General features: G+C 41.7%; 2 protein-coding genes across 5 annotated transcripts; one reads left to right on the top strand and one right to left on the bottom strand.

Moving 5' to 3' along the window:
• Positions 1–123: 123 nt before the first annotated feature.
• josd2 (Josephin domain containing 2) lies at positions 124–5,329 on the top strand. The gene is made up of 5 exons (XM_063488556.1): positions 124–394; positions 604–732; positions 1,543–1,668; positions 2,523–2,717; positions 2,983–5,329. The coding sequence occupies exons 2-5, from the start codon at positions 611–613 to the stop codon at positions 3,089–3,091; spliced, it is 552 nt and encodes a 183-aa protein (XP_063344626.1). The 5' UTR covers positions 124–394; positions 604–610; the 3' UTR covers positions 3,092–5,329.
• ttyh1 (tweety family member 1) lies at positions 4,913–27,436 on the bottom strand. 4 transcript variants are annotated; one of them, XM_063488552.1, is made up of 16 exons: positions 27,227–27,436; positions 26,503–26,646; positions 22,037–22,201; positions 20,435–20,664; positions 17,561–17,672; positions 15,470–15,807; positions 13,737–13,832; positions 13,552–13,624; positions 12,125–12,200; positions 11,876–11,931; positions 11,486–11,578; positions 11,294–11,386; positions 11,067–11,206; positions 9,769–9,936; positions 7,829–7,907; positions 4,913–5,974 (listed from the first exon to the last, which is right to left on the bottom strand). In XM_063488552.1, exons 3-16 carry the CDS (start codon positions 22,169–22,171, stop codon positions 5,891–5,893), a joined length of 1,773 nt encoding a protein of 590 aa, XP_063344622.1. In that variant the 5' UTR covers positions 22,172–22,201; positions 26,503–26,646; positions 27,227–27,436; the 3' UTR covers positions 4,913–5,890. The 4 variants fall into 4 exon arrangements, with proteins under 4 accessions (XP_063344622.1, XP_063344624.1, XP_063344623.1 ...); XM_063488554.2 differs by lacking the exon at positions 27,227–27,436 and having other exon boundaries at positions 9,876–9,936; positions 11,837–11,931; positions 26,503–27,086; XM_063488555.1 differs by lacking the exon at positions 27,227–27,436 and having other exon boundaries at positions 5,869–5,979; positions 9,876–9,936; positions 11,837–11,931; positions 26,503–27,089.
• Positions 27,437–27,993: the final 557 nt, after the last annotated feature.

The following is a 27,993-nucleotide window of genomic DNA, read 5'->3' as shown; positions in this document are numbered from 1 at the left end:
AGTCCGGATATGTACTTTTAGCTTTTAGTTGAGGCTTAGCTCACTTCATTAACTTCAGTCCGTATCACCGCAGTCAGCAGTAATCAGGCTCGTCACTAGGGGGCGCTTCAGCATCAGCTCAGTGATGAGACGCGGGGAAGAAGCGTGTGTGTGTGTGACACCATTGATGAGTTGAAGATGAGTTAATCCCGTCATTATTATTACTTTCCTCTATTCAGCATAATTAGACTGTTAAAGTGGCGGGGTTTCCAGCCCTGCTGTGAAGGACGCATACGGACGACAAAAAAAAAAAAAAAACCCAACACCATCTCAACAACAAAGGCTCAGCTTCCGGTTTCTGGATGTAGCTGTCAGGCTCCACCATCATTTAGACAGGGCATCGCTTTATCAGCAGGTTGGTAGCTTCGTTTAGCTATTGTTGATTAATAATAGTTTATCGGGGCGATGTTTTTCCAAACTGCCAGCAGTCATAAACACAGTGTATACTCAGATTTTTCAGCTTCCTTTACAGCGAGCAGCCGCTAGCCCGAATGGGCTACAAACTGCTAGCTAGCAGATGTAATATGACCGTTAATTAACCAGACTTCTCGTTTGTCTGTGAAGCTTTAGTATGAGCGAAGGAGAGGTGTTTCATGAGAAGCAACGATTGGAGCTGTGCGCAATTCACGCACTCAACAACGTGCTCCAGGAGCGGGTGTTTACCAAAGAGACAGCCGACGATATCTGCAAAAGGTAGGGCAGCCTCTGGGTGACGTGACGGTGTACGGAAATCTGTACACAAACCAGCGAGAGCATTCAAACGATCCATCTGCTAAACTCACCAATGATCTGACCAGTTTATAACCTCAACATTCCAGACAATACTCCATAATTTGTTTACCCTGTGAACACACTGCCATTTTTCTGCAATGCAGCAGCTGCTTTTATCTTCTAAGGCGTGTGTGAGATGCTGAACATGACAGGTTTTCATGTTTAGCTTCAGTTATGGCAGTGCCGAGCAAGGCTTTTACTGGGAACTCCAAGACTCAAGCAGAAATTACTGAATTCCCTCATTCAGCCATCATGTCTTCCACCTAAAAGTGAAAAATGCCAAATATTTATTCTTAACAAAAGCTTTAAGTTGATCAGGAGTGTGTGTGTGTTTGTTGTTGTTGTTTTTAACACTCACTGTTAGGAAAATTTAACGTTAAGTTTTTGTGGGGAAAGAGCAGTGGGTGCTGTCCGTGTAGCAGAAACCATTGTTTTTCAGTGAGGCTGCCATGAACGTCAGCAGCCATTAGCTTAATTGAACATGAGGCCAGATGAGTCATGATCTCTGTGGCTTTTGACAAACAACATTTATTTGAATGCAGAGCAGCTCAACCCCACAAAAACACAGCTTTTTCATATCGCTGTGGTTGTTTTGGGACAACAGTTATCCATTGTGATGGTATTTATATGCAAGAAAGTAAAAAGAAAATCTAAACAGTTTTGTAAAGAAGATGCAGTATAACGTTTGGTTTTTTAAAACTGGATTTCTCTGCCTTTTTTCTCTCGTGGCAGGCTGGCTCCACAGTGTGTCGTGAACCCACATCGGTCAGTGTTAGGGACGGGAAACTATGATGTCAACGTCATCATGGCGGCACTACAGAGCCGGGAGTTGGCTGCGGTGTGGTGGGACAAACGCAGGTAAGTGAGTCACACTGAAATGAAAATGTCATTTTGTGTAGAGGTCCCGCCTCTGTGCTCATAATGTTGGTGTAAATTTGAAATTTACTTTATGTCTCCGGGTTGTTTGTTCTACCTTTCTCCTTTACTTAATCTCACAGTCGCTTTTTTAAAGCCATACCTATACAGCTGGTTGTTAATAAAAATATCCAATTAGACAATTACATGGAAGCAACTCAGTTCGTTTAGGAATTTAGGCATCAAAACACAGTCAGGATGACCTGCTAAAGTTTAAACTGAGCATCAGAATGGGGAAGAAAGATGATTTAAAGTGATTTTGAACGTGGCACGGTTGTTGGTGCCACATGGACGGGTCTGTTTATTTCAGAAACTGCTGATCTTCTGGGATTTTCCCAAGAAATCATCTCGAGGGCAGAACACCATTTCTGAACGTGCATCATGTCAAACCTTGAAGCAGATGGGATACAGTATCAGAAGACTAGACTGGGGGCCACTCAGGGAACCGAGATTACAACCAACCAACCCAGTTTTAGCAAGGTGTACCTAATAACGTGGCTGGGACTGTATACTGCAAGGGGATCCAGAATATTGAGATCAGCTCTTAGTGCCAGGCTGTTGTAATAAAAAGAAAAGGGAATTCTTGAGACTATTTTTAGACACAGATGGGGTTTTTTCCTCTCAAAACAACATATCTTAATTTTAAACCAGTAAGTGCTTCAGAAGTAGGCTATCCGGGTCGAGGTCATTCATAATGAAAAATGCCCTGAGATGCACTGCGTGTAATAACTGGTTAAGTAAGACTATCTCAAAGTGGGTGATTTAGTGATTTCTTTCTCCCCTCTTTCAAACTGCAGGGAAGTTGAGAACCTCTGTATGTCAAAGGTCCAAGGCTTTATTCTGAATGTCCCATCACGAGTGTCTTTGGGGATTGTATCCCTCCCGCTCCGACGGCGGCATTGGCTCGCAGTTCGGCAAGTTAGCGGACAGTACTACAACCTGGACTCTAAGCTGAAGAGTCCGGTCTGCATCGGCGGAGAAGCAGAGCTACGGTAAGAATTGTGCACGTATACGTCCAATGTTTCCTGGACTCTCAGGAGCAGAGATGTAATCTCTGTGTGAGTGATTCTGCTCTGACTTCGATCTAAACTTGGCTTTTGTGTGCTGTTTGAACTCACTGAGTGAGTCATACCATGTGACTGGTCACATGGGAGTGGGGGTTACCTCATTGTTTGTTTTGTGTTAGGACACTGTGCTCTATTAAAATCCCCACTGTCTGTGTTCTTCTAACCTTCTCTCTCTTCACTTCTGTTTCAGCACATTTCTCACTGAACAGCTTTCTCAGGACGTGGCAGAGATGCTGCTCGTTGTCCGACGGGAGGTGGAGGAGGACGGCTCGTGGCTGAACGCTGACAGCAAGAAGTGATGCCTTGGGACAGAATATAACTTTGCAAAGCGTGGGGGGGAAAAAAACCCTCCTCTGGGGAAATGACAGACATTTTGAAAGAGAGAAGCAAACACCTCGTTAAAAAAATATCTTCAGGGAATGCACTAAAATACATTTAATATCTACACAAACACACAAATTCCAAAGAGAAGCAGAGGTGGGCGTTTAATCCTGAAATGAAGAACTGCTTGATTGTAACGGCTTAAAAAAGAAAACCATTGCTCTGGTATGACCCATCTATCTGCAACGTCAACTATACTCTTGTACTTTTTGTTTTAACTCTTTGAGTTGACAAAGTTGCAGGTTAGAGGCAAACTTGTGCTAGTTTATGACACTTTTGTTGTGACCTGATTGTGAAATGTTACTGTGTGTTTGGTAACTGGAAAATTTGATTACTTAAAATGCTATCAGGATGAATTCGCCACTTAGGATACTGTTGTCTTAGATCCAGTTCGTTATGTGCTACGTGTGCTATGGTTATGCCAGAATGTGTTGATTGTGAAGGAGCGCCATCTCTTCCTTCACACTTGTTATTAACCTTCTATGCACTGCAGTGTTTGAGTTGTTTGCACTGTTTGTCTTTGTTAGCACTCATGCAGGCACAGGAGCCTTGAATGCATCGCCTTAAAGAGGCACCAGAAGACTGCACCAGTGTCTTTGCATGTGTTCATCCATTTACTTGACTTCTTGCGTTCTTTTTAGTCTAGTTACACAGTCGTGATCAGAAGTTTACACGCGCTCTTCGTGGGCACGAATGTTATGATAATTTGGGGCTTTTAATGATTTCTTTGAACTTTTTTTTTTTCCAGGATGAAATGATTGTACAGCATACGTCTTTAATGACTTTGAAAAACAAGAATTGGCTGTGTAAGTTTGAAACTGGATTTTCTCTAAACCACACAGGGTTAAATATCTGCATACACCCACACTAATATTTGGTTAAATTTTCCCTGCCATTTTGCACCTCAGCGAGACTCTTTTGGAAGCTTCTGGCTGAATAGTTGACCATTCATCTTGGCAGATATGATGGAGTTAATTTAAATCAGGCACAGAGACTGTGTTTAAGCATAGTCCATAAATTTTCAGTAGGTTTTGGAAAGGCCTTTCCATTAGTGGATGTAAACCTCTGACCACAGCTGTGTTATAGTTGTGTGGTAAAGTTGTACAAGCCACACGCTGAAGAAGCTCCCTCAGTCCATTTTTCTTCTGTTTATCCAGTTCAAGGTCGGGGTAGTTAGGGTGGTTGGGGGGGCTGGAGCCAATCCCAACTGTCAAAGGGTGAGAGGCAGGGTACACCTTGGCCATGTTGCCAGTATGTCGCATGGCCAACACAGAGAAACATGACCATTTACACTGACAGTAAATTTAGAGTCAAATAACTTAACCCTATGCATATTTTTGGACTTTGTGAGGAAGCCACAGGACCCAGGGAGACGATGCAAAGAGCAAAGTAGCTGACATCGTGAAGAGTTAGTGAGTGAATCCAGGTTTGAGGTACAGAGCAGTGTTAAGTTCACTAATCTTGAAAACATGCAAAAACACTGGACACGTGACTGTATGTAGGCGCTACACTTGTGTTTTGTCTCCCCTAGTGATCTATGCATATCTGAAAGAATAGGAGCGCTGTCTCTGATACACACTAGTGAATAACTTACACATAAACCTAAGCTCAGAGGTGAATAATATTTAAATTTATTTATATTAAACATTGACCTTTTGTTTTAAGTACAAGTCTCTTGCAAAGCGTGTGTGTGTGTGTTTTTTCTTGGCATTGTGTTGACATGAAGATGAAGACCAGTGTCGGGTTATTGAAGTTATTTTTATTTATATTAGACTCTCGAGTGTAAAAGGATGCCATTCAAAAGGAGCATTGATAACCATACAAACTCAATTCAAGGGTTAACGGGGTCAGAGAGGGAGGGATTCGATGAAATCTCACACCAGTACCATATATACACAAAAACTTCTTGGAGAGATCTCAGAAATCCAACGCTATACATAGTTATTATTGCTAGTTATGGTAGGGCTACTGCAGCACCAGTAGCAAGATTCATATTGCTATGTACCTGCTGTCATGGCATGGGATTTCTAGTTCTCCACCCTCAGAGATTGAGTGGCGGTTCTCCGTTCTGTCATTAAAACAGAGTCACGGCAGCCCTCAAGTTTTTTTTTTGTTTGTTTGTTTGTTTTTTTAAAGAGCAAAGATTCATGATTATTCAGATATTACAGACAGTGAGAGATATACAGAGTACCATAAGGTAATACAAGGAAAATACAGAATCGCCACCTATAAAAAGTAATTAAAAAAAAATCATACCAAGTGAAGGAACTGCATAACCATTCACAGAAAAAAAATGTGTCTTGTTGCTACGTGCCAGTGCTTTTCTACAACAATATTTATATAAAAACTCGAAAATAAAGTGGTGGTACAGATACATTTAAGAATATAAAACTACAACGTAGTAATGTCAATACCATTCTGACTTGGCTCACCACAGTTTACACAGTTTGGACAAAAGGGAGGGAGGAATTTAGGCCAAGCACACTTGGTTTAAAGCATAACCAAGCAGCAGAATCACTGTCGGTTGTATCTTTTAAGTGCTTTTAATAATAATAATAGTAATAATGATAATACTCAGTGGTACTGACGTTACGCACTTTGACACCTAGCATTCATTTTATTTAGATTAGTTTCTTTTTCATTTCATTAAAGTGTCCATTCATAAGAAAACTAAACATTTTTTTTTCTATACATTTCCTAACAAAAAATAATAGTAATCAACGTGAATACAGGTTCCTCGAATGGGCGGGGTTGGGGTGTGATTGACTTCCCCCGTAACCAGTCAGCATGCTGGGAGAGTACTGCGCTTCCAGAGAACAGGACGGGGTTCAACAGACGAGAGGTCGAGATGGTCCGAAGTTTCAGGGAGAGAAAGTAAAAGAGAAAAAAATGACGTTTGTTATTCATTCATGTGAACATTGGCTTATCCAAAGCAGAACACGGCACCTATTACGCTCATTTAAAGCATCACCCCTTTATTTTCAGCTCTTTTAGCCTTTAGGCAGCTGATTTTGTCCTCTGGTATATATATGTGTGACAGATTGGCTGGCCCTCACAAACTGATGGTCTGAAGTAAATATTGCTGTTTTACTTCATTCTTTTCTCAGAAGCAACATATTATAGTCCATAAACTAGACTATAAATCCAAATATGTTCTTTTTTATTTAGCAAAATCTTGACTGGCATTGTTCCCGGCACATTTTACAGCATTTCTCAGAAGCTGAAGTCTGCTGAAACATCAAAGAATTGCTTAAGCTGTCATTATGAAAGTGAAAGCTTGCTCACTTGTTGAAATCGAGTCATACAGTCATGTACAAAGGAAAGCTTTCAAGTACCTCCCATGTTAAAGCAGCTTGTAGAAGCACTTTTAACAGCTCTTTCTGCATGACTTTATCAGTCCCTCACATCATTATGGAGCCATTTTTCCCCACTCTTCTTCACAGCCTAAGGAGCTTGGAAAGAAAAGCGTCTGGACTTCTTAAAGTTGCTTGAAGACGTTTCACCTCTCATCCGAGAAGCTTCTTCAGTTCTAAGGTCAAATGGCCGAGAGTCCCAGATTTAAACCCAGTGGGAGTATCCCCCCAAAGAGGGACAAAGGACCCCCTGGTGATCCTCTAATCACATGAGCCAAGGTGTGAAAGCGGGTGTGGGACCTAATCAGCCAGGGTTTCGGGTGAGCTCTTCTTCACAGCGTTGTTTCAGTTCATTGAGGTTTGCAGGTATTCGTTTATGCAAAGCTCTCTTAAGGTCCCACCACATAATTTCAGTCAGGTCTAGGTCTGGATTTTGACCATGCACCACCTAGATTCTTTCGTTTTTTTCTGTTCATTCAGATGTGCTGCTGTGCTTGGGATCATTGTCCTGTTGCATGACAGAATTTGGGCCAAGCTTTAGCTGCTTGACAGATGGCCTCACATTTGACTCTAGAGTACATTGTTATACAGAGTTCAATGGTTGACTCTGTGTTTGGAAGGTGTCCAGGTCCTGTAGCTGCAAAATAAGCCCGTATCATCCCACCTGGACTTTCAACCCTATCTTACAGCTTTTACCAGGAAGATGGAGTCTGATTTGAATTTTCAAAGAATTACTTTTGCTGTCATTATAAAATTGAAAGTCTGTTCACCTGTTAGAGCAAGGTTATATGATGGTAGAGATTGCAAGTCTGTACTCTGTGTGCTCTATAACTTAAGCTGAAACCTTGTCAAAACATTGTAAAACTGCTGAGCATGACTAACTTGTCGTGATCAAGGTCACTTAGTAGATTTTTGTGGCACCTTGATCTGCATCTCCTGGTCTTCCTTGAGAGATAAAGGTGTTCAGGAGGTCACATATGAGGGGGAGATGCTATTAAAGTCATGCAGTGTCTCTGACAGTATCATAAACCTGAAACCTTCCTATGTGCTTTAAAATAACCAGAAAAACCTTGTAAATTGCTTTTAGTTCATTTCTTTTCCCAGCGTTGATAGTTTTTGTTGTCAAAATGGACAAATGTTCTTCCTGATATGCTTTGCACTTTTTAAAGGTTTTAAACCGTTGAAGTAAAAATGAACCACGTTAGTCCGTTTGCTACTCGTTATCAAAGCGAGCGTGAGCACTAACAGCAATGAAAAAAATGGCACAGAGTATGATGGTGTCACAGGTACAGAGGAACTCACAGAGGGGGGTGGGGACTGCCTGTCAGTCAAGGGTAGGCTCTCATAGCCAGGGTTGCCATTGGAGGAAACGTTTGGAGTCCTGTATAGAGATAGAAAGAGACAAGGACAGAAGATAGCGGGAGAAGACGAATAGAGGATAAAGAAGAGAGGGTAAGAAGGGGTGAGACACATTGAGAAAGACAGAAGGGGGTAGGGGGAGGACCGCAGGATGACGAGACCCACGGACAGGTAAAAGGAAAAAAGGAGAAAGAACGATTAGAAAAATAGTGCAGACAACACAGCACTCAGCAGAGCTATTAGTACTACTGGCACTCAGGCAGGACACTGTGAGCACCAGCAGCAGGTGTACAGTCCACTCCTGACTGATGCACAACAGGATTTGCACAATAATCTGCAATTACACGCATTTAGGACTGGGTATGAATCGCCAGCTGCATTTCAGCCGTTATGTTGCTTTGCTAATGAATTTGTTTATCTGCATGATAAAACCCAGAAAGCTTTTAAAGCAGTCCTGAGCAGCTTCCATTTAAGAGGAGTGGACTGTATTTAGCTGAGTTTCTGAGTTTCTTTGTATCTTTGTATTTGTGCGTTAATATCACATATGGAGTCAAGACGATCCACTGCATTAGGATAGTAAGTAAAATTAGTAGCACTAACTATACTTTGATTTTTGCATAAAGGAGTAAGGGGAGACGGGGGGCAAAACAAAGTAAGATGAGAAAATTGAAGGTATGCAGAGGACTGAAACAGCCAAAAACAAATATAAATAAGGAAGTAAATATATGAGTATAATAATAATAATAAAAAAAAGAAATGTAGACACCGATTAATTTACAAAATGCGACATAAATTGATATTCATATTTCTATTATGTACTTTTCCTTTTTATCTATTTCTTTATTTTTAATTTCATTTATTTAACCAATTAAAAAAACATGAATTTCTCTTGCATTTATACATTTGTTCATGCCTACATTTCTCTTAAATATTCCTTTTGTATAATCATTGATTTTCCGAGTAGTTTATTTACTTCTTTATGCTTATTTTATTTTGGCTGCTTCGGTCCTCCATATAGGGAGAACTAATCAGGAAGCAGGAGGAATTATGAAGAAAAAAAAGGAGCAGGACAGAGAGAGAGATAATAATCTGAGGGGTTTGGACACCACAGTGAGGTGAGAGATGAGAGTGATGCAGGAGGGTGTGTGTGGGAGGGGTTACCTATAGTCAACCTGAGCCTCACACCGCTGGAGTTTTTACGAGCGCATCCTCGTCAATGACACCCTGCCCCCCACCCAACACAGCAGCAGCGCACTGCTGTTTAGGAGACAGGACGCCATTTGAGACGAGATCTGTGAAATGACCGAGTGGCCTACGTCGTCTGTCCCGAAACACTCGACAGACGAATAGACAGACACACAGACAGACAGACCTCTGGAGTTGTGTCTGTTTCTCTGCCTACGCTGTAGTCCATAATGACCTGTCTGTGTGTCTGTCTGCAATGCATGTGCTTAACCTGACAGCTCTGTGGATTCAGCCTAATCCTGTGTGTGCATGTGTGTAAGGCAGGAGAGTTTGAACCTGGCTGACTGTCCTGCACTCATCAGTATAGCTATAACTGTGCTGTAATAATGTTCTGAAGGAAGGCGGGATGTGATTTCACACTTCAGCAAAAAGACTATGTGTCTGCACAAAAACAAAAACAGTGCTCCGCCAGTCTCTGAATTTACTCTTCTGTTTTATATTATCTTGGACTTTTACAGTCTGGGGCTCGGGGGAGACACCAGTGTAAAAAGCTTTTCATGGATCCAGATGTTGAAACAGAAACATCTGTTTCAGCAACTTCCTCCTCTTGTATTTAAAAAATAATAATTTTAGGGTGTGTGTGTGCGTTCTCTCTGTCTGTCTGTCTGTCTGTGTGTCTGTGTGTCTGTGTTACTCACGGGAGGGGCGGCGCGCTAGAAAAGGGGGGTGTCCACCCTGCCCCTGGGTAATTATAGAAGGGGGCCATGGCCCCTCGCTGAGACCCCGAGGACATCTGTCTACGTGCCTGATGGGAAGTGAAGGGGTCCTCACTCTCGCTGTCTGAGTCTTCGTACTCCTCTGATTCACTGTCGGTGACCATGAAAGAGAGAAAAAGAGCAAAAATAAGAACTTTAGAAGCATTTATCACTTCTAGGCTGGACTACTGTGATTCGTTATTAGCAAGGATGTCCTAAAAACTCCCTGAAAAGCCTTTAGTTGATCCAAAAATGCTGCAGCGAGAGTACTGACAGGGACTAGAAAGAGAGAGCATATTTCTCCCATATTAGCTTCTCCTCATTGACTCTCTGTTAAATCCAGAAAGGAATTTAAAATATTTATCTCACGTACAAGATCTTGAATAATCAGGCCCCATCTCATCTTAAAGCCTTGATAGTACCGTGTCACTCTATTAGATCACTTCCCTCTCAGCCTGCAGGTTTACTTGTGGTTCCTGGAGTATTTAAAAGTACAATGGGAGGCAGAGCCTTCAGCTTTCAGGTCCCTGTTCTGTGGAACCAGCTCCCAGTTTGGATTCAGGAGACAGACCCTGTCTACTTTTAAGAACCCATTTGTTATACTGTAACTGGTCATGACAGATGGTTCTTAAAAGGGAGTTTTTCCTTCCCACTGTCGCCAAGTCCTTTCTAACAGGGGGTTGTGTGACTGCTGGGGTTTTCTCTGTATCATTGTTCTTTACCTTACATTATAAAGCACCTCGAGGCAACTGATACTGTGATTTGGTGCTATATAAATAAAACTGAACTGAATGTATTTGTAATAGGTAATGCTGCAAATGGATTTCATGTATTTAGAGAAAACCAGCTACCACTTCCACCATCCACCCACTCCTGCTCCTGTGGGCTTGCTAAGCACAAAAATACTAAACTGAACCTATCTGTACAAAAATAAATAAATAAAAATTAGGTTTTATTTAGCAGTAGAATACACTGCAAGATGTTTCATGCTTAAAATATCAAACAGCAATATCTGCTACAGAGAAACACTTCTAGAGGAAATGCATTACTAGGCAAAATAGGCAAAACTGAATAACAACACTGTGAATCAGACAAATGTAAATAACTTCTACTAAAGACCAGGTCTTAAAGACATAACAACAAAGTCCTACTTTTACTTGTGCTCTCAGTGTCAGCATTTATACCCCACATTTCTATTGTGTTACAATGGAGACGTGCACGTTACTGTTTTCTTTTCCTACCTGGGGAAGCTCCTCCAGGCACCAGGTAGAGAGCAGAGGATGGCAGTGAAGGCCAGAGCAGAGAGAAAAGAGTAAAGGGAGAGGTAGAGCAATCCCTCCATCCCGTCATAGCACAGGCCTTTCAGTGAGTCAATGTAGTCCTAGAATAAAATGGCAGAAAAATACAGAAATGAATAAATGAGAATAGAGCAGCACAGTAGCGAGCAGTGCCGAGCTCTTCTGATCACCTTATTCAGACCCCGGCAGTTCAGTAGTGCCACCAGCTGATGAAAGTTGCCCTCTGTTGAGTTGAGTATCTGTTGAACATCCCTGAGTGATTTCTGCAACGACATAGAAATTCTAGAATGTGAGAAAACCACTGAGGAGGCGGTCCACGTGCAGAAAATGTAGTATTTCATAAAAGTAAGTAGTGCACATACCTCAGCTTTGGGGAACTGTGTGAGAGCATTTCTGTCCAGACTGGAGAGATGTGTGTGAATGTTTGAGAGTGCCCTCTGTGACTGGGTCAGCAGCTAAAGCCAACAAGTCAATATAGTCAGTGGAAATCAGAGGTTTTATTTGGCATTGTTTCTCAAACATAGCATTAATATGCTGAGAGTGTAGCTACTTGTCGAGGGACTAAATCATTTAAGGACAGGACACATAGCAACAGCTGTGCATCCTGTCCTCAGTTTTGGGGGTTTTTTCCCCTCCAACTGCCCTTCAGAAACTTTGACATACTATCTGCTCACTCCCTTTGAATCACTCTGGGTAAGAGAATCAGCAAATACCTGCAAATGTAATACGCTGACTGGCAGAGGTGGCATTACCTGCTGGAATGGACTGTTCATGCGCCTGTTGCAGGTCAGGTAATAATCCAACACGTCTGGGTGGCCAACAAAACAGCAGTGCACAAAAGATCAATGCACAATAGGAAAAAATGTGGAAACAGTCATCTGTCATTATATTGGATTCTGCTAGCAAAAGCACATTTGGGGCAGGGGGTAAATCAAGTGCATGGCAGGCATGGAAAACAACTAGATTTTCCAGAAAGTGTTGCTCAGAGAGGGAATCTGTACCTGAGCTGGTCCCACTGTTGAACTGGGTGGAGTTAAGGACAAACGCATTTGGATCTGAGCAGAAGTCACTGAGAGCCTGGCGAGAGTGACGGGGAGAGTGAGAGAGGATGACAGGAGGAGAGTGAGGAAGAGGTGAGGTGGAAGAGGGAGGGCAAGAGAAAATGATCAGATAGGAAAACATTTGTAGACACAGTGACCAACTGACATACTTGTCTCTACAGATAACTGACAGCATCGGACAATACAGCAGCAAATATCGACACCCCCCTCCTCCTCCCATGCTCTCCTCTCCTGCTGTTAGATCACTCTTTCATTTAGCCTCTTTTTTAATATCATCTGTGTTTTTGAGGTTGGCGCACTTCGGTTCAGAGAGTGTACTCCCACAAACTCTCTCAGCCTGAGATTGCCCGACCAGAAGAGGGTGCAAGAGCCACACAGGGAGCCTGACGACGGATTGAGAAAGCGACGATGGTGGCCAGAATAAGGTTGAGAGGCCCACAGCTGGCCTATTGTTTCCCTGTCAGTGACCAGGGACAGAGCAGCCCTGTGTGGACCCACAGGCCTTGGGACATCTCCCGGCAGCCCCACATGACACTGAGACTCTTAAACTGAGCAGCCATGCAGAAAAACACCCACCCTTTACTCTTTTTTCACACGCACACCAACAAAGTCTCCTCTTCAAAGAGAATGGGCGCTTTTAAAAGAGAAATAGTTCATATGGACAGCCCTCTGTTTTGGACATAAAAATGCTCTTTATGCTCTTTGTTACTGGTAAATGTCACCATCTAAAACTGTAGCTCGACTGCTGATGATAACAAATGGCACAGTGATGCAATTTCTTTAGAAGTGAAAAGTAGACCTTCAGCCAAACACTGTCCATTTAAAACTTTATTTTAAAGTGCAATTTTTTTTGTATGCTCACTGTAAAGACTTATAGAGCCAAATGCCTTCTGCAAGCTGATGGTTTCCCCACTCTCTGTCTCTCTCTATCACTTACTTCGGCTTGCTCTCGCTCTAAAAGTGATCTCAAGATGCACTCTCCTGCTCCTCCTCTCCCCTCCTCACTCTTGTTGAAAGCACTTCTCTATCTTTACTTCTTGAATCCAACAAGCCACACACTTGCAAACACACTTGCATGTAAAACACGCACTTTGCTGCATAAACACACTTTGTTCACAAACGCACTCGTGCACACGCACATTGAATCTTTAATCTCTGCCCCATTTTCCTGCCTCCTTGGTCCTCTGCAATGACTGCAGCGTTCCCTAGGAGGCAGGTCTTTTCACAGTTTAGCACAATAGGCACAGAATTCACACATAAGCACATATATGCACATTACTTTGGGTTGCCATCAGGGGTCGGCCTCCTAAAGCTCTCTTCTCTCCGCTATAGCCAGCCTGTATCACAGTTTTACTGAGTCTACTCACCACCACAGTGGCTGTCTCCAAACCCAGGGAGCCCCAGCTTAGGAAGAGGGCCAGCCAAGCCAGCACTGTCATCCTGTGGAGGGGGGGGGGGGGGGCAGAAACTCTTCAACCAAGAGGACACCCATTGCCATCAATCCAGTTTTTGAGTGGTATGTGTCTAAAGATACAAATGTGTGTGTACTCACAGGATGAGCAGCCAACGGGCTTGTTTGGCGAGTCCCAGCAGGATGAACAGACAAACTATGAGGTCAAGGAGCAGCAGCAACACATAAGACAGCCACCTACAACACACACACATATTACTGTGTGTTAATTACAATACCAATCCTTGCTTAACAGCAACTTCACCAAAATTTTACTTAAAGTCCAATCAACATTTTTCTAATATGGGATATCTATCTATCCATCCACCCATATCTACCCATTTATACATTCATGTACCTACATCTGTCTATTTATATATCAATCTATCATCTTTCCATCCATCCATCCATAGATTCACACCCTACCTATCTACCCATGATCCACCCATCTATTTTCTATCCATCCATATACCTACCTTTCTACATGTCTGTGTAAGTACATATCCATCACCATTTATCATCAATCCATACTTGCATACAAGCTACTTAATAGAAAACATCACATCTTACTATCATAGCACAACTGCTATGTTGTGCCCATTAATCCCACAGAGTTTCTGAAAGCAAATTTCTGTTTTCTCAGGTTTTTTTAGTAGCAATTGCAATGTTTTTTATGGATTTAGAATCCTCTGGCCATGATGATTTTGCCTCAACAATGGGGATAAATGTGGTAGCAGTGTTTACAATAGTGTTTACAACTAGAAAAAAAACATGTGGAAATGTTTTTTTATCTTCCTGGTAAAGTAATGATGCTTTATGAACTTGTTTGCTTGCGATGGAGCTAGTTGCATTTAATATCTAGTTTTTAATTTAAAAGTCCTGGTTTTACTGGGGACATGAATTATAAGATGATCAAGAAATAGATAAAAGGGATTTTCACTTTTATTTGAGCAATTTTTGAGGGCGAAAGAAAAATACTCTTTGAAAAATAAAATATAATAATTTAACCAATGTTATGTAAAATTCATGTATGTGTCTTTTCCCCAAATCACCACTGGGCAGATCTGATCACATTTCGATTCTTCCGCCTGATCTTGGATAAACATTCAGTCACCAGCAATTGTTCCCAGAATCAAAACTGCTGCCTGTGTAAAATGAGTCAGGAGCTTGAACTTTCCTTCCCCTCTCCCTGCAACAAGGGAACAATCTGCTTTGTTTATGAGGACATTGTTATTACTTGACTGACGTTATTTATCTAAGCTAGGATATACTTGTTAGCTTTTATTTATCAACTGAAATGTTTCCAATATGGAATATAAAAGCAGCCCATCAACATAATATAACTGGGGGAAAATGGCATTACATCAACAAACACATCTTAATAAACATGCAACATTTATGAGGGGCTGGGGCAGGACGTCTGGCAGCCTCTCACAGCATCGTAGGAACAAGGGTGTGGCTGTGTTTGCAGACAGCTTGTACATGTGGAAGTTTGTAAGACAAAGAGCTTTTTGCAGAAATACATAAACACCTTCCAACCCTGACAAGGTAAACTGAAAGGTAGCTGTTAATTTTTATTTTTAAAGCACTGGGTATAAATCTCATGGGCTTTTCTAACTGTAACAAATAATTCTCTCATAAACAAGTAAAAAAAACAAAACAAAAGCTCACATTGTCACATTATTTCAGGCTGTAAAAGCACTAGTATGGTATTTGAACTGGTGTAAGAACTGCTTTTTTTCACCCCATGAAAATGCTGCATAAATAATAGATTACTCATTCAAACTGATAAACTGTATTATTAATTTATATTATCCTGAACTGTGCAGCCTTACCTGTAGTCCTCATTGACCATCAGTGTGTTGGCCGCCCAGCCAGGTGAGAAGGGGCTGGCCATTAAGCCGCTGTTAGGCACCACTGTAGGTGCCACAGAGGGCGGTACTGGGGTCAGAGGCGTGATGGACGCCCCGCTGATACTGCTGTCATTCCCCAGCCCAGTGTCAACGCTGGACCGAGCCAGGGAGATGGAGGAGAGGAGATTGATGACGTTCTCAGATAACCTCCGGCAGTTCCGCGTTGAAACCAGGAAGGGTTTGCTGCCGGTAAATAACTCCTCCATCGAGGCCAGTGGGCCAGAGATAGACAGCTGAAGTCCAGTAATTGTGTCTGAAATCTTGAGGGAGGAAGGAGGAATGTGAGGGGAGTAAAGTAGGACTGAAACCACAAAGTGAGTTTGATGATGCTCATAGGGTCATAAAATCCTGGTCTAGGATACAGAGAGCTAAAGATGCTGGACATCTTGGCGCCTCAGAATGGCTCTCATAGTCTATAATGCAAATTTACACTTATCAAACTTCTGAAAGGGGAAATACTTCACTACTTCTCATATGTGTTTGCTATCTTTATGTCTCTGTGTCCATATTTTAAGGTCTTTTCGGAACGGTTGTGGTTTGCATCCTGTTAGCAGTGATACGCTGCAGAAGTTGGAGTTTAATTTGGATTATTGAATCAATTACTTTGTATTCTCTAACATCCCCACTTTGGTCTCATCCAAAGGACATTGTTCCAGGAGTCTTGTGGTTTGTTGAGATTCAACTTTGCAAACCTAACCTCATGAAAAGACTTTCTCCTGCAACCCTCCAAACAAGCCACACCTGTGCAGTCTTTTTCTAATTGTACTACCACCAACTTCAACATTTAACATGCTATCTGATGCCTGTAGAGTCTGAGATGTAGCTCTTTGGGGGTTTTGTAGTTTCTCTGAGCATGCAGTGATTCTGAGCCTGGAGGTAATTTGGGATGCCCACTCCTGGAAACAAACCTGAATTCTCCAATTTGAGGAAAACTCAGTTTTATTTCTTAATTATCTTAATTTTATTTTTTAAACAAAATCAAAAGATTTTGTAAGCCTTGAAAACTTCGCTTCACTTTTGCAAAATATTTTAATTTTGAGGTTCAATTCAGGGTTTCTTTTCTTCAGTAGTAAAATATGGCCAAATATTATTCCACTGATCATATCAATCATCACTAGAAACACTGCTTGTAAAGATTCGTTGAAGGTTAGGAGTAGACTGAATAAAGTATCTTTCTCTTAACTTTCTTCACTACTTCTCTAAACACTTTCAAGTGTGTAATTCTTAGAAGTGTGGTCGATTGTCTCATTTTTTAACCACATATTGTTTATATATTTTTTCCATATCTTCCTACAGTTTCTCAGGTGTTAGTTTAAGAGCTGATGTAACTCTTTATGTATATTCTTTGCATCATGCAGTGGTATTTCTCATGCAATGCAGCAAATCTGCCTACAGAGAGTAATCTGTTCTCTCATGTAAACATAAATCTGCACTGTCACACCACGTTATTGCACTGTGCACTACACTATTCATTTAAATAGATTGTTTTTTTTAATGTAATAGTTTATTTAAGTATTTAGCTCCTTGTTTCAATTGACTTTATTTCTCAGCTTTGCTGAGTTTCTTTCTTTAATGCAGTTAGCCATGCTGTGTTGTATTGAACTATAAAATGCCATTTAATGTACTTATTGAAGTTATTTTGTTATAGGCTTTCAATTGAGCCAACATTTAGAATGAATAGAGTATATCTTCTCTAATTCGTGTGTAATATGCACAGATTTGCTGGCCTGTGCCATTTAGTAGTTTGACACATAAACCACTGTCTGACCACAGAGATCAATGAAACAGAAGTTTGTATCTGATTTTCTTTCCCTCTCTGCAGACCTCATGAACAAATTCACCCCATCTGTCTTCCTCTCTCTCTCACACTCTCTCTCTCTCTCTCACACACACACACACACACACACACACACACACACACACACACACACACACACACACACACACACACACACACAGTCATACAGGGTAGATACTTTGCATGACATTTTACTTGCAGAGAGCACCACTCACCAGCAGATCGATGGAAGCTAGCGTATAATTGGCTGTGAGAAGAGACGAGGTCAACTGATACATCCCATCATTAGCCTCACTATTGCCATAGAAACCGATGCCTATGGCAACACTGCATGAGAGAGAGAGAGGGGGGGGGGAGGAAACATGAAAACATTGTGGGAGGGTGACAGAGAGAGAGAAAGAGGGGGACAGGAGAACAGATAGCGGAGGCATAAATGTAATGTTTAATTCAGCGTGTATGTACATTTTAAATGAATGTGACAGGAGGAGATAGAGCTGGTGAGGATGTCATATGTGCGCTCTGGATGAGCATACCATCAGTGGTGAGCAGGGGATGGAATAAACAGTTGATGGGGGAAAAAAGATGACTCACAGCATCGGCAAGGAAAATATTCAAAATGCTAAACATAGCAACGTGTTTACACATTTCTCTGTTATTCAAATATTCAGATTAAGGCCCAGGCCAGATGTTCATCAAATCCCCTCAAACCCAGGAGGAATGGTATGACCCAATCTCCCACAAAGTATGTGACCCAGATTAGAAAGCGGAGGGGGGGGCGAAGGAATGTGTGCCTGTGTCTGTGTGTGCTTTGCATTTCAAACTGTCAAACCCAAATGCTGTCTAATGCAGCTGCGTTTTAAAAATGACACACGCTTGTTTCATACTGGAGGCCAAAGGTTACCATCTGGAGAAAACAGGAGGACAATAAATATTTGTTAACGGTAAACCGCATCACAATTTCTTCATTCAGTCCAGCACAGAGAGCCTTATTGAGCATCAGAGGAGACGATGACTATGACATCACATTATGCTCCATAAGGGGGAGACACGACCCAACTCAAACACCTACAGTCTGCATGTGCTGAAATCATTAAAGCAGCTGAAATCAAATCGGCAGCACATTATTTCCTGTGATGTAGTCTCAGTGTATATAACTAGGCAGGCAATGGACTGGAATATAATAACAAGTGCTGCTGAAGCTTTAAATGGCACTATAATTTTCTTATGCAGCTGGGATGGAGCTCAGACTTAAAACGTCTGACGGGGAGCAGAGCTTACTCTGAGTGACTCACACTTCCGTTAAACAGCAGTGCTGTGGACAGATGTCAGGCAGCAATTTTGTGCAATATACAGTGTACACAATGTACTGACTTGATGACTGCATGGTCACCGGAGCTGCAGGGAACACCGGTGGGTAAATGACTGCTGTACCGTAGGTGGGAGAGCTGAGATCATCCACAAACACACTTTAATGCCAAAACACACACAGCTAACAGTGCAATTGTTGCCCTGTGGTTGGGAAACAGCAACGTCACATGACTGTCAGCTGCTGTCTGGGCCAGTCTTTATTATAAACACATCAGTGACTGAGTGAGAGACGGAAAGAACACATGACGATGGAGATGATGGAGGTGACAGCTTGTGATTCACAGCTTCACTGCTGTTGGAAAGCAAAGTACATTTAATACAATAAGTTTAATTCCACGGGGAGCTTCATTTCAGTTTTCTAGTTTATTTTATCATATTTAAGGTAATGCACTTATTTGATATACTGCATAGAAGTGGATGTTTTCCCTTAAAAAATGAGGCCAATGCACAAGCACTATAAATCTGTATTGTTTCTGATGGCCTGCAGGGGGCGATCTAAGTGTCTGCAGTCCAATATTATTTAAGACTGTGAGAACATTACCCTAATTCTAAATTAATTTACCACCTCAGGAACGTTCCTGACAACTTTATGGTCTCAATTGATATTTTCAAGTCTTCTTTAATAGAGCATGATTGCAAATTATGGTCAAATTCACACTTAAATAGACAATGAATCAGAGAGTGGTTTACTGTTGGAGTGGCTGATAGGATATCCTAGCGTGTGTTTATAATTAAATAGCTGTGAAATTGTTTTTTGCATTCTTTAGTCTTAAAGCTTTGGGTTCATGATGGTTAAAACATTATGGTTTAAAAACCAAAAGAAATATTACAGATTAATTCTGGTTTGACCCAAGTGTGCTGATCTATGTACTGTCACACAGATTTAACTTCAAGTATAATTTCCATCCTGCTGTATCTTTAGATGTTTGAAAAACATGTTTTAGACTCCATAAATGTATCAATGAAACGTACAAAGTAGTCGTGTGTTTTTATCTCCAATTATAATTAGAAAGTAGAGTTAACTGTTGTGAATTATTTCTCTCTAAAATGTAGTTAATGAGAAATTATGATGCATCAAAAATGAAATAAAAGTGAACTCAAGAAGAGGATGAATGACTATGTAGGTATGCAACTTGGCTCTGTGCAATTATTTGATGTAAATTAAATATTAAATGGATGGATGGATGGATGGATGGATGGATGGATGGATGGATGGATGGATGGATGGATGGATGGATGGGTATAGATGAAAGAAGAGGGATAGGCAGACAGGTGCATGGATGATGACTAACCCATATCAATAAAGATGTGGTTTGATATCCATTAAAATAGTTTCTGGGTTTTCCAAAGGTAGCTGCAAAGGCAGAGACGACCCTCACTCTGACAGAAACTGTTTAGTTTGAAAAGAGCTTCAAAGGTTACTCTGAAGCGTTCAGGAGGTAAAGAGCTAAAGGGAAGGCGCCCTGAGATAAAATGACTTTTTCAATGAGAGGATGAACTGAAGGGCTGCACCAAGGCCCAGTTTTTGATAAATATTGGTTTGAGCTGTGAATGATGCAAACTGACTCTAGTAGAGTCTATAGATAAAACATAATGAGCCAGAAATGAGTGTGATTGGTTCTGTTTGAGAAAAACATCTGAATACTTCTTCAACTACTGCCAAAAGGCGTCGTGTGTACATTTGCCAGGAAGTACAGTGACGTCTGAAAACTCTTTCTCACCAGCAGAGCGTGACAGCCGCCACCGCCACCCACGTGACACAGCAGATTGACCGCCCCTTCTTCCCACTGTAACCGTGACCCGTGCTGCCATCGTCATCCTCCTCCTCTTCTTCTGATCCTTCGTTCCGGTCACCACGGTGACAGCAGCAGTAGTGTATGAGGAAGGAGAGAACCACCAATAGGGAGATAACAAGAGCGATGGCTGATAAACTGGACAAAACCAGCAAAGTCTGAAAAAAGGAAGAGGAGGGGGAAAATATCAGAGGATGAGTCAGTGAATATAAAAAAAAGAAAAAAAATGGCACTTTGATTCCATTTTTACAAGAATACTGACTAATCCTGTTAAATTTCAGTGCTTGTCAGATTGTCCTGCCTCCACTAACAGCAGGAGATGGTTATAAAAAAGGTGTGAGGATATAAATCAAGGATACAGACACATATAACGCATACCCCACAGGATTAATGCAACTTCAGTAACAGGAGGCGATTCTTGACCGTGAATACTTGTTTCAAAGATTTTTACCCCTGAATGCCCATCAGTCTGTGCACCTTGCTGGATTCTAATGTCACTGAGCCATTTCAGCCTTTTGCTTTTCATCAGGCTCCACGTCATAAAATCAACACAGCTGAAGCCACATATCAGCCACATATCTACAGTATTATCCTCCATCCATCTGCCCCATTCCTCCACCTTCCCTCCATTCTCACCTCATGTCCTCTGAAGCCCCTCCCCTTCGCTCCACTCCCCCAATCCCTCTTTCCCCACGTTCTCACTCGTTCCCACTCTCTTTCTCTCCCCCCTCTCTTTCTTTCTATCCACACCACTGAATCTCTATTAATAATCTGTGACCTACTTAAATACATTCACTGCCAGTCTCTCTCGTTCCCACTCTCACTCACTCACTCACTTTGCCTTCCCTCTCTCTGTCTCTCTTGCTCTCTCTCTGCCCGGCTTTCTCTTCGGAAAACCTCCTTGCATTACTCATTCCCTCTCTCTGAGCACTTTCAGTTTCTTTTGTCTTTCTGTTCTGCAGGATAATTTGAGTCCCCCCTCCACCTCCTCTTTGTACCGCAGAGAAGTCACAAACACTGTGAGACATGGCTAGCTGGAGCGCTTGCATGAGCGCTTGCTGGAAGAGAGGGATGAACCTTGCATTTTACAGCACAAACAGGACAATGAGCACAATAGCAACTGTGGAAACCTTCCAGCGGGTTCCCGCCATGTTGAATATCTTGCACTACCTGATATCAAATCGCATAAAATAGCTCCAATCGGTATGGTTCAAAAGGGGGATTAAAGCATCAAAATCAAGGTATAGAAATGAGGAATGACAAGATCTGACATACTGCACCAATAATTATGCACGCTTTTAAAGGCCTGTAAATGCCATTATTATATTGCTACAGGTTGCTCTGACATTTAGAAATTTGTGGAACAATTTATAGCACACTGTGCCACAAGTTGCAGTAAAATATCAATTATATCTGCAACTGCAAATTGAGTAACAGGGCTGTAATTATTATGCGATCTGGTACCTCAGACTGGACAGCCACAGCACAGCATGTGGTTACAGTGTGGCACGAGTGGCAGGTGTCTGTTACCTGCTGGTACTCCCAGCTGTCAGGGACAAAGACGTTGTCCCTCATCTGCATGGAGAAGTCCAACCGGGGCAGGGCGTGACACATTCTCACCCACAGCGAAGGGTTATAGCTGGGTACCGTAGTCATGGTAGCCATTTTCTGCTGCCACCAGTCCCCTCCTCCACCCTATAGGAGGCAAGAAAGAGGGGTCAGAATAACCAGGATGTGAAGAATGGAAGAGAGGAAAGAGGTTCAGGAGGGACGAAGGTCTTCCTGAGCACAGGGTGAAGCTGAGAGAAAAGAGAGGTTACTATTAATGTCTTCAAGCATCATTTGCAGGTGATAACTAGACTTCATGACAAACGATTGCCTGAGATGAGTAGAAAACTTGATCAGTCCAAAGCAGCTGTGATTCCAAGCTCTGACACAATCAGTCTCAGCATCCGAGATATTCTACTTTTTTAAAAGAAACGTATGTTTCTAGCGTTGCTTTTGCTTAAGGTGCCTCATTGTTTGTGTTGCTCTTAATTACCTCCTAACCATTGCTCTTATTGGTTTTTAATTGTTGCAGTTTTATTACACTTTTATAATTTTGTTGATTAGTTTTTAAGCTTTGCTAAAGATTTCTAAAATGTTACTATTTTGTTGGCAATTTTCTCTTTTTTTACCTTTTATCTTTAACCTCCTAAGACCTGAATTCTTCCACGGCATGCATTTTTAATTTCTCTTTGATATTTGGGCATATTGGGGCCCGATGAATGTAAAAACAAAGAATTACCAGATTTTTTTTACCTTATTTTTGTTTTTAATTAAACTAAGAGCCACATATGAGGATATTAGTTTAACATTTTGATAGAACAGTAGTATAATGTCCTCGTAAGTGGATATCAGGCCCTTGTAGAGCAAAGTTGAGTATTTTGGTCTAAATAACCCAAAATGTGATGTCCACATATGTGGACGCCAGGTCCTAGGAGGTTAAGTTTAAAACATTGTTTTGTTAGTTTCACTGTTCTAATAATCAACTTAAATGTTAAATATTTCCTGGTTTCCATTAATATATGATCAGGAGAGCATTCTGTGTTTTATAACATCTTAAACTGGGGTGGGCTTAAATAAGTGTGTACTTCCTCCCATTAGTTTTTTGATATGTAACTGAATCAGAACAGTTGAAGCAATATTGAAATGCATTAGCTTTAATTTGTATAGCATTTTTTCTCTTCTTTTCTTTGCTAAATGAACTTTAAATATTGTTTACATGATCGAAATAAATTAAGAAATAAAAAACTTAAAATATGTGGAGTTTTGTGACAAAAATATTTAGAGATGAAATCAAATTTTCTTAATTTTTTTGCCTAGTTGCAAAGAAAGATATCTTTCATAGGGCCAATTGACAGTTGTTTGGTTAGCCACAGACCACATGGGCATAAATTCAGTCAGCCCTGACTCCCCGGTTCAATATCTGGCAGGCTAAACTTTCATGCATACTGACTCTCTTTCCTCACATTTATTTTGTCTCTCTCCACTTGTAATATTGAATAAAGTGTAAAATACGATCAAAAAGCAAATACAATTACATTTAAATGCACTGACTTAAAGAAACATAGATAATATTGTTATTTATGCCATTCCTTTCTCTAATATAATGAATAGTAGTATGTGACAAGCCTCTGCATGCAGGGAATGTGTGGTTTGGGGTCTCTGAAGTGTGTTTTCTGGAGTATAAAGTAAAGAAAAAACGCAGACAAGGTACAGTGAAGGCTATGAAAGAGAAAAGGCTACACAATTCTTGACCATCTCCTCCACTGTTCAGCGCATCTTACTAAAGCTGGTCAAGGGGAGGGGGTGAAAGTAGGGTAAATACAAAGGGCAAATCCGGTTAGCTAAAACACACACTGGAATACTCATTACAATGAAGGAGCAGAGATGGAACAGAGGGCAAGACAGAGTCTGTAGGCTTCTGATACCGGCTGCCCAGATTAAGAGACCGTCAGAGCTTTACTGTTCGACAAAGGAGCATTTTTAGGCAGCAGGAGAGACAACCATTCACAACAACAGCACTGTCACTTAAATATAGAGGCTATACAGAGCAGCTCAATGCTGATATCACAGACAGATACGACTCTGCCTCTAATCACTATTCAATAATAAAAAAGAGACCCTGAACTGATGGCCTGTGTTGGATTTCTGTGTGTTTTAAAGCCACTGTGATTTGTCCAGTAGCTTCAGCTAGCACAATGTTCTACTTAAGAGAGACTTTTTTCACTCTCCCTATTGAGTCACCCACACAGTGGCTCTGATTCTTACAAGCCACTGCACATAACTGTACTAAATACTGTGCGTGATAAAAGTTTGGATTTTGCCACATGTCACATTCAAAGCCCAAACAGTTTGGCCATTCAGATTTGGGGCGTTTGCAGCCCAGAACGAGTTAATGGCTCACCCACGGGGCAGACAGGGCTTCTCTAAGCCCATTACAATAAGCCTGTTCACCTTAATGGTTCCAGCAGCCCAACTGTCACAAATCAAATCACAGCCAACACTCCATTTCCCTTATTAAAACTGTGCTGAACATAATGGTTCACACACTGTGAGAACTACATCCATCCAACACAAATCAGCAGTGTAAACAGACTTCTGTACTAAGTCATCCAGTATTACATTTCCTACTGTACCATTTATCTTAAGTGTGTTTATTAGGTTAGCTATATTGAAGCATGTCTATGAGATGCATTTATCAGACTTTGAGGGTAAAAGCTCTTTGAGATCCATAACAAGTAAGGGACTAATTCAACATCAAAGGAGAACCTGATGAGAAGTGGATCAGTGTGGAAAAGCACTTCCTTTGACGAACAACAACGCAGCGAATGTCACTGTGAGGCCCATCAGTGGTAACAGAAGCAGAAAACCTCACATAAATGCCATTGCTGAATAGTTAATGGTAAAGAGATATGAGTCAGTCGCCTGAGAGCGCAGCTATCTGTATCACTTCATGCACAAAATTAAGCCGGTCAGGGTGTGAGAAAGAGGAAATGCACAGTTATGACAGATGTCTGGTCAAAGTTCAGGTAGGATTCTGCTGCAACCCAAAAAGTAGAGGAACACCTAACGAGGCGCTGATGGAAGTTTGATGGGAGGGGGTGGGGGGTGGTTACAGTCCAGGAGGAGCTCCAGTTACTCAGCAGTTGTCATAGATAAAAACCCTCAAGTTGACATGATGTTTCCTGCCAGCTTGTTATTATGCCAGCTACCATTGCGTAACTGAAGGCAAATAAATGTGATTTTAGGCACAGTTGGCAGAGAGAAAAGATGAAAAAAGGAGAAGGAAAGAACACGAGAGACAATGAAAGAGATGGAGGAAAACCACAGATTCTCACCACGGCTCTGAGCTCTGAGAGATAACTAAATAAATAAATAAATAAAAAGAAAAAGCAGGAGAACAAATGTGTTGTCTTTTGTCTGCGCAGAGCTCAGAAAACACAGAAGATGTACTCAGTTGGTTTATACGAGACTCCATGATGTCTGAATTTTTTAAAAAAGGGCCATTTTGTGAGGCAGCTAATGGGAATAAGGCTGAAGCATCTTCTGTCAGCTGAATTTAGGATCATCTTTAGCACGGGGAAAATCATTCTGCACCTTTTCTTTTTTTATGAGGCTACATCTCTTTGAATCACAAGATATAAATAATGCTGTTGGCTTGCTGCTGGAACTATGCTCGTTTGCAGTCTGGCCTCATAAAACCTGTTATCGTTCACATAACAGCCTGTGCGTGGAGCTTCTTAAAACCAACCTTGATAACCATAATTTATGAGACAGCATTAAAAAAAACAAACCCCTCTTGACACTTCATCAGCCAGAAGAAATTCAGTAACATCTCTGTGTAGTTGAATTTCTCTCCCATGTAAAAGTCAAACCTCAAAATAAATTTCTACCTCACATCTATGTTCAAAATTAATGTTCAGCTGCAACAATGAACCTTCAAAGTCAGCTGACCGAAGGTAAGCGAGTGCAGCTCGTACTCAGAAAGTCAGTGCAAATCAAAGCTTTGATGTGTGCGAGGGGTCCAGCATGGCATGAAGTTGAGGGTGACACAGTGTGTTCCCACTGATGACAGTAAATTATCCTGCAGATGGTGAAAATCATGAAAAAAGATAAGCTCCAAGTCATATGAAACTCCAATTAGGTGGAAAAAAAACATTGGATTTCCCTGAGAAACTGCAATAAAACTCATTACTGCATTTTCACATTACTCTGATAGGCAGCAGACCCCTATTAAGTGTCATGGTTGGAAAAGATAAGCATGGATCTCCTTTGGCAACACAGTCTAATGGTTTCATGATCATCCATTAATCATATTTGCCAAGATAAGCGTGAGCCCAAATTGGGAAAACACTGTGATTTGGTGTAATATACATTTTTAATTGGCCAATCTCTGCATGTACATCAGCAATTAAGCCACTAATCGACAAAGAGAGGGGTCAGTCTCTTACCTCTGTCGGTTGTGTTGGGAGGTTTCTCTCTCCTTCTGTCTCTTCTCTCTGCCGGCGTCCGTGAAATATTTAACCACTCAGAGAGGTATACTGCCAGCCATCACCGCCTGATGCTCTTGAGAAAACATCATCCTGAAAAAATGGCTTGGAGACATGCCAAAAATATGACAAAAAGCACAAAAATGAAGACGGCAATTCTGGTAGTTATTTAAATATTAAATGGCCGATAAGTGTCTGGTCGTCTGATGACAGTAGAGAGGTGCTTATGTTGATGGATGGGAGAGGATCTCTGAGTGAGCGCGAGTGAGTGAGAGTGGGAGAGAGTGAGATAGATGGAGAGAGAGAGAGAGAGAGAGAGAGAAAGAGAGAGAGAGAGAGGGGGATTAAGATTGAGGAGACACCCCTAAGGGACTCTTTATCGTTGCACTGTAGCCCTTCATAGCCTAACACCCGAGCGACTTCACAACACCGCAGTGACACGATATTACCCAAAGATAATTAATCTGTTAACGCGGATTAGCGGAGTCTAACCCCTCGCTGACTTCATAGCTGGGGCGCACTTCTAATGCCGACCCCCACCAGCATCAACCTGACCAATCTCTGTCCAGAGCACCAGACTGAACCCTGACCAGATTAACACGAGAAAGAGTAAAAATGCAAAGCTGCCGGCCAACTGTGTGCACTAAACAAATCAGGAAAAAGAGATTTTTAAAAATCCACTCACACGCTGGATACACAATAGTGAACTCCTCTCTCAGTCTGATGAGGGCTAATGAGAGGAAGAGATGCACAGAAAAATGGGGGAAGAGAGGCACACTGAGAAGAAAACGGGGAGTGGGAGATGCAGAAAGGCAACATGAAATACTGAGTAGAAGAAAAAAAAAGTGGGTTCCCAGGGAGTGATGCTGAGAGAAAGAGGAGGGAGGGAGCCAGAGATGGAGTGAACAATGAACAGAGAGGGGCAAAGCAGCATGCAATGGATTTGTAGGCAAAACCAGTTTTCAGCGGAGGCTGCAGGACAACATCAACAGTGATTCAGAGACTGGGAGGCAGCGCAGAATGTGCAACAACGTGACACAAGTGATGGGAGTGCACAGATGGAGATGTTCTGTTGGGTCGCGGCCGGGGGGGGATTGGACTGGACTGAGAAAATGCAAATTGACGACATAATGTTGAATTGCAGTGAGAACGAGTTAACAGAAAAGAAAAAAAGAGTGCGGTGTTTGTCTGCCACTGGAGTAAGGGGGGCAGAAGCAGGCGAGCGAAGAGGGAGGGGGCGGCGTTAGTTTTTCTGTGTCACTGAAAAAGAGTGGGGGAAGGGAGATAATGCAAGCGAGGGAGTGCAGACACGATTGAGAGCCAGAGAGCATACTCACTGACTCATATAGCCTATGTATAGTGTTTATGTATCTGGGAGGAAGAAGAGGGGGGAGCAGAAAGGGATGCATGTAAGATTTCAGCTCAGGGAGCGTTTCCACATCCTCGGCACGA

This window comes from Pelmatolapia mariae, linkage group LG10_11 (assembly GCF_036321145.2).
Source record: "Pelmatolapia mariae isolate MD_Pm_ZW linkage group LG10_11, Pm_UMD_F_2, whole genome shotgun sequence".
Taxonomy (NCBI): Eukaryota; Metazoa; Chordata; class Actinopteri; order Cichliformes; family Cichlidae; genus Pelmatolapia; species Pelmatolapia mariae.
Note: the sequence above shows the minus strand (reverse complement) of the source record. Positions and strands in the feature narration are given on the sequence as shown.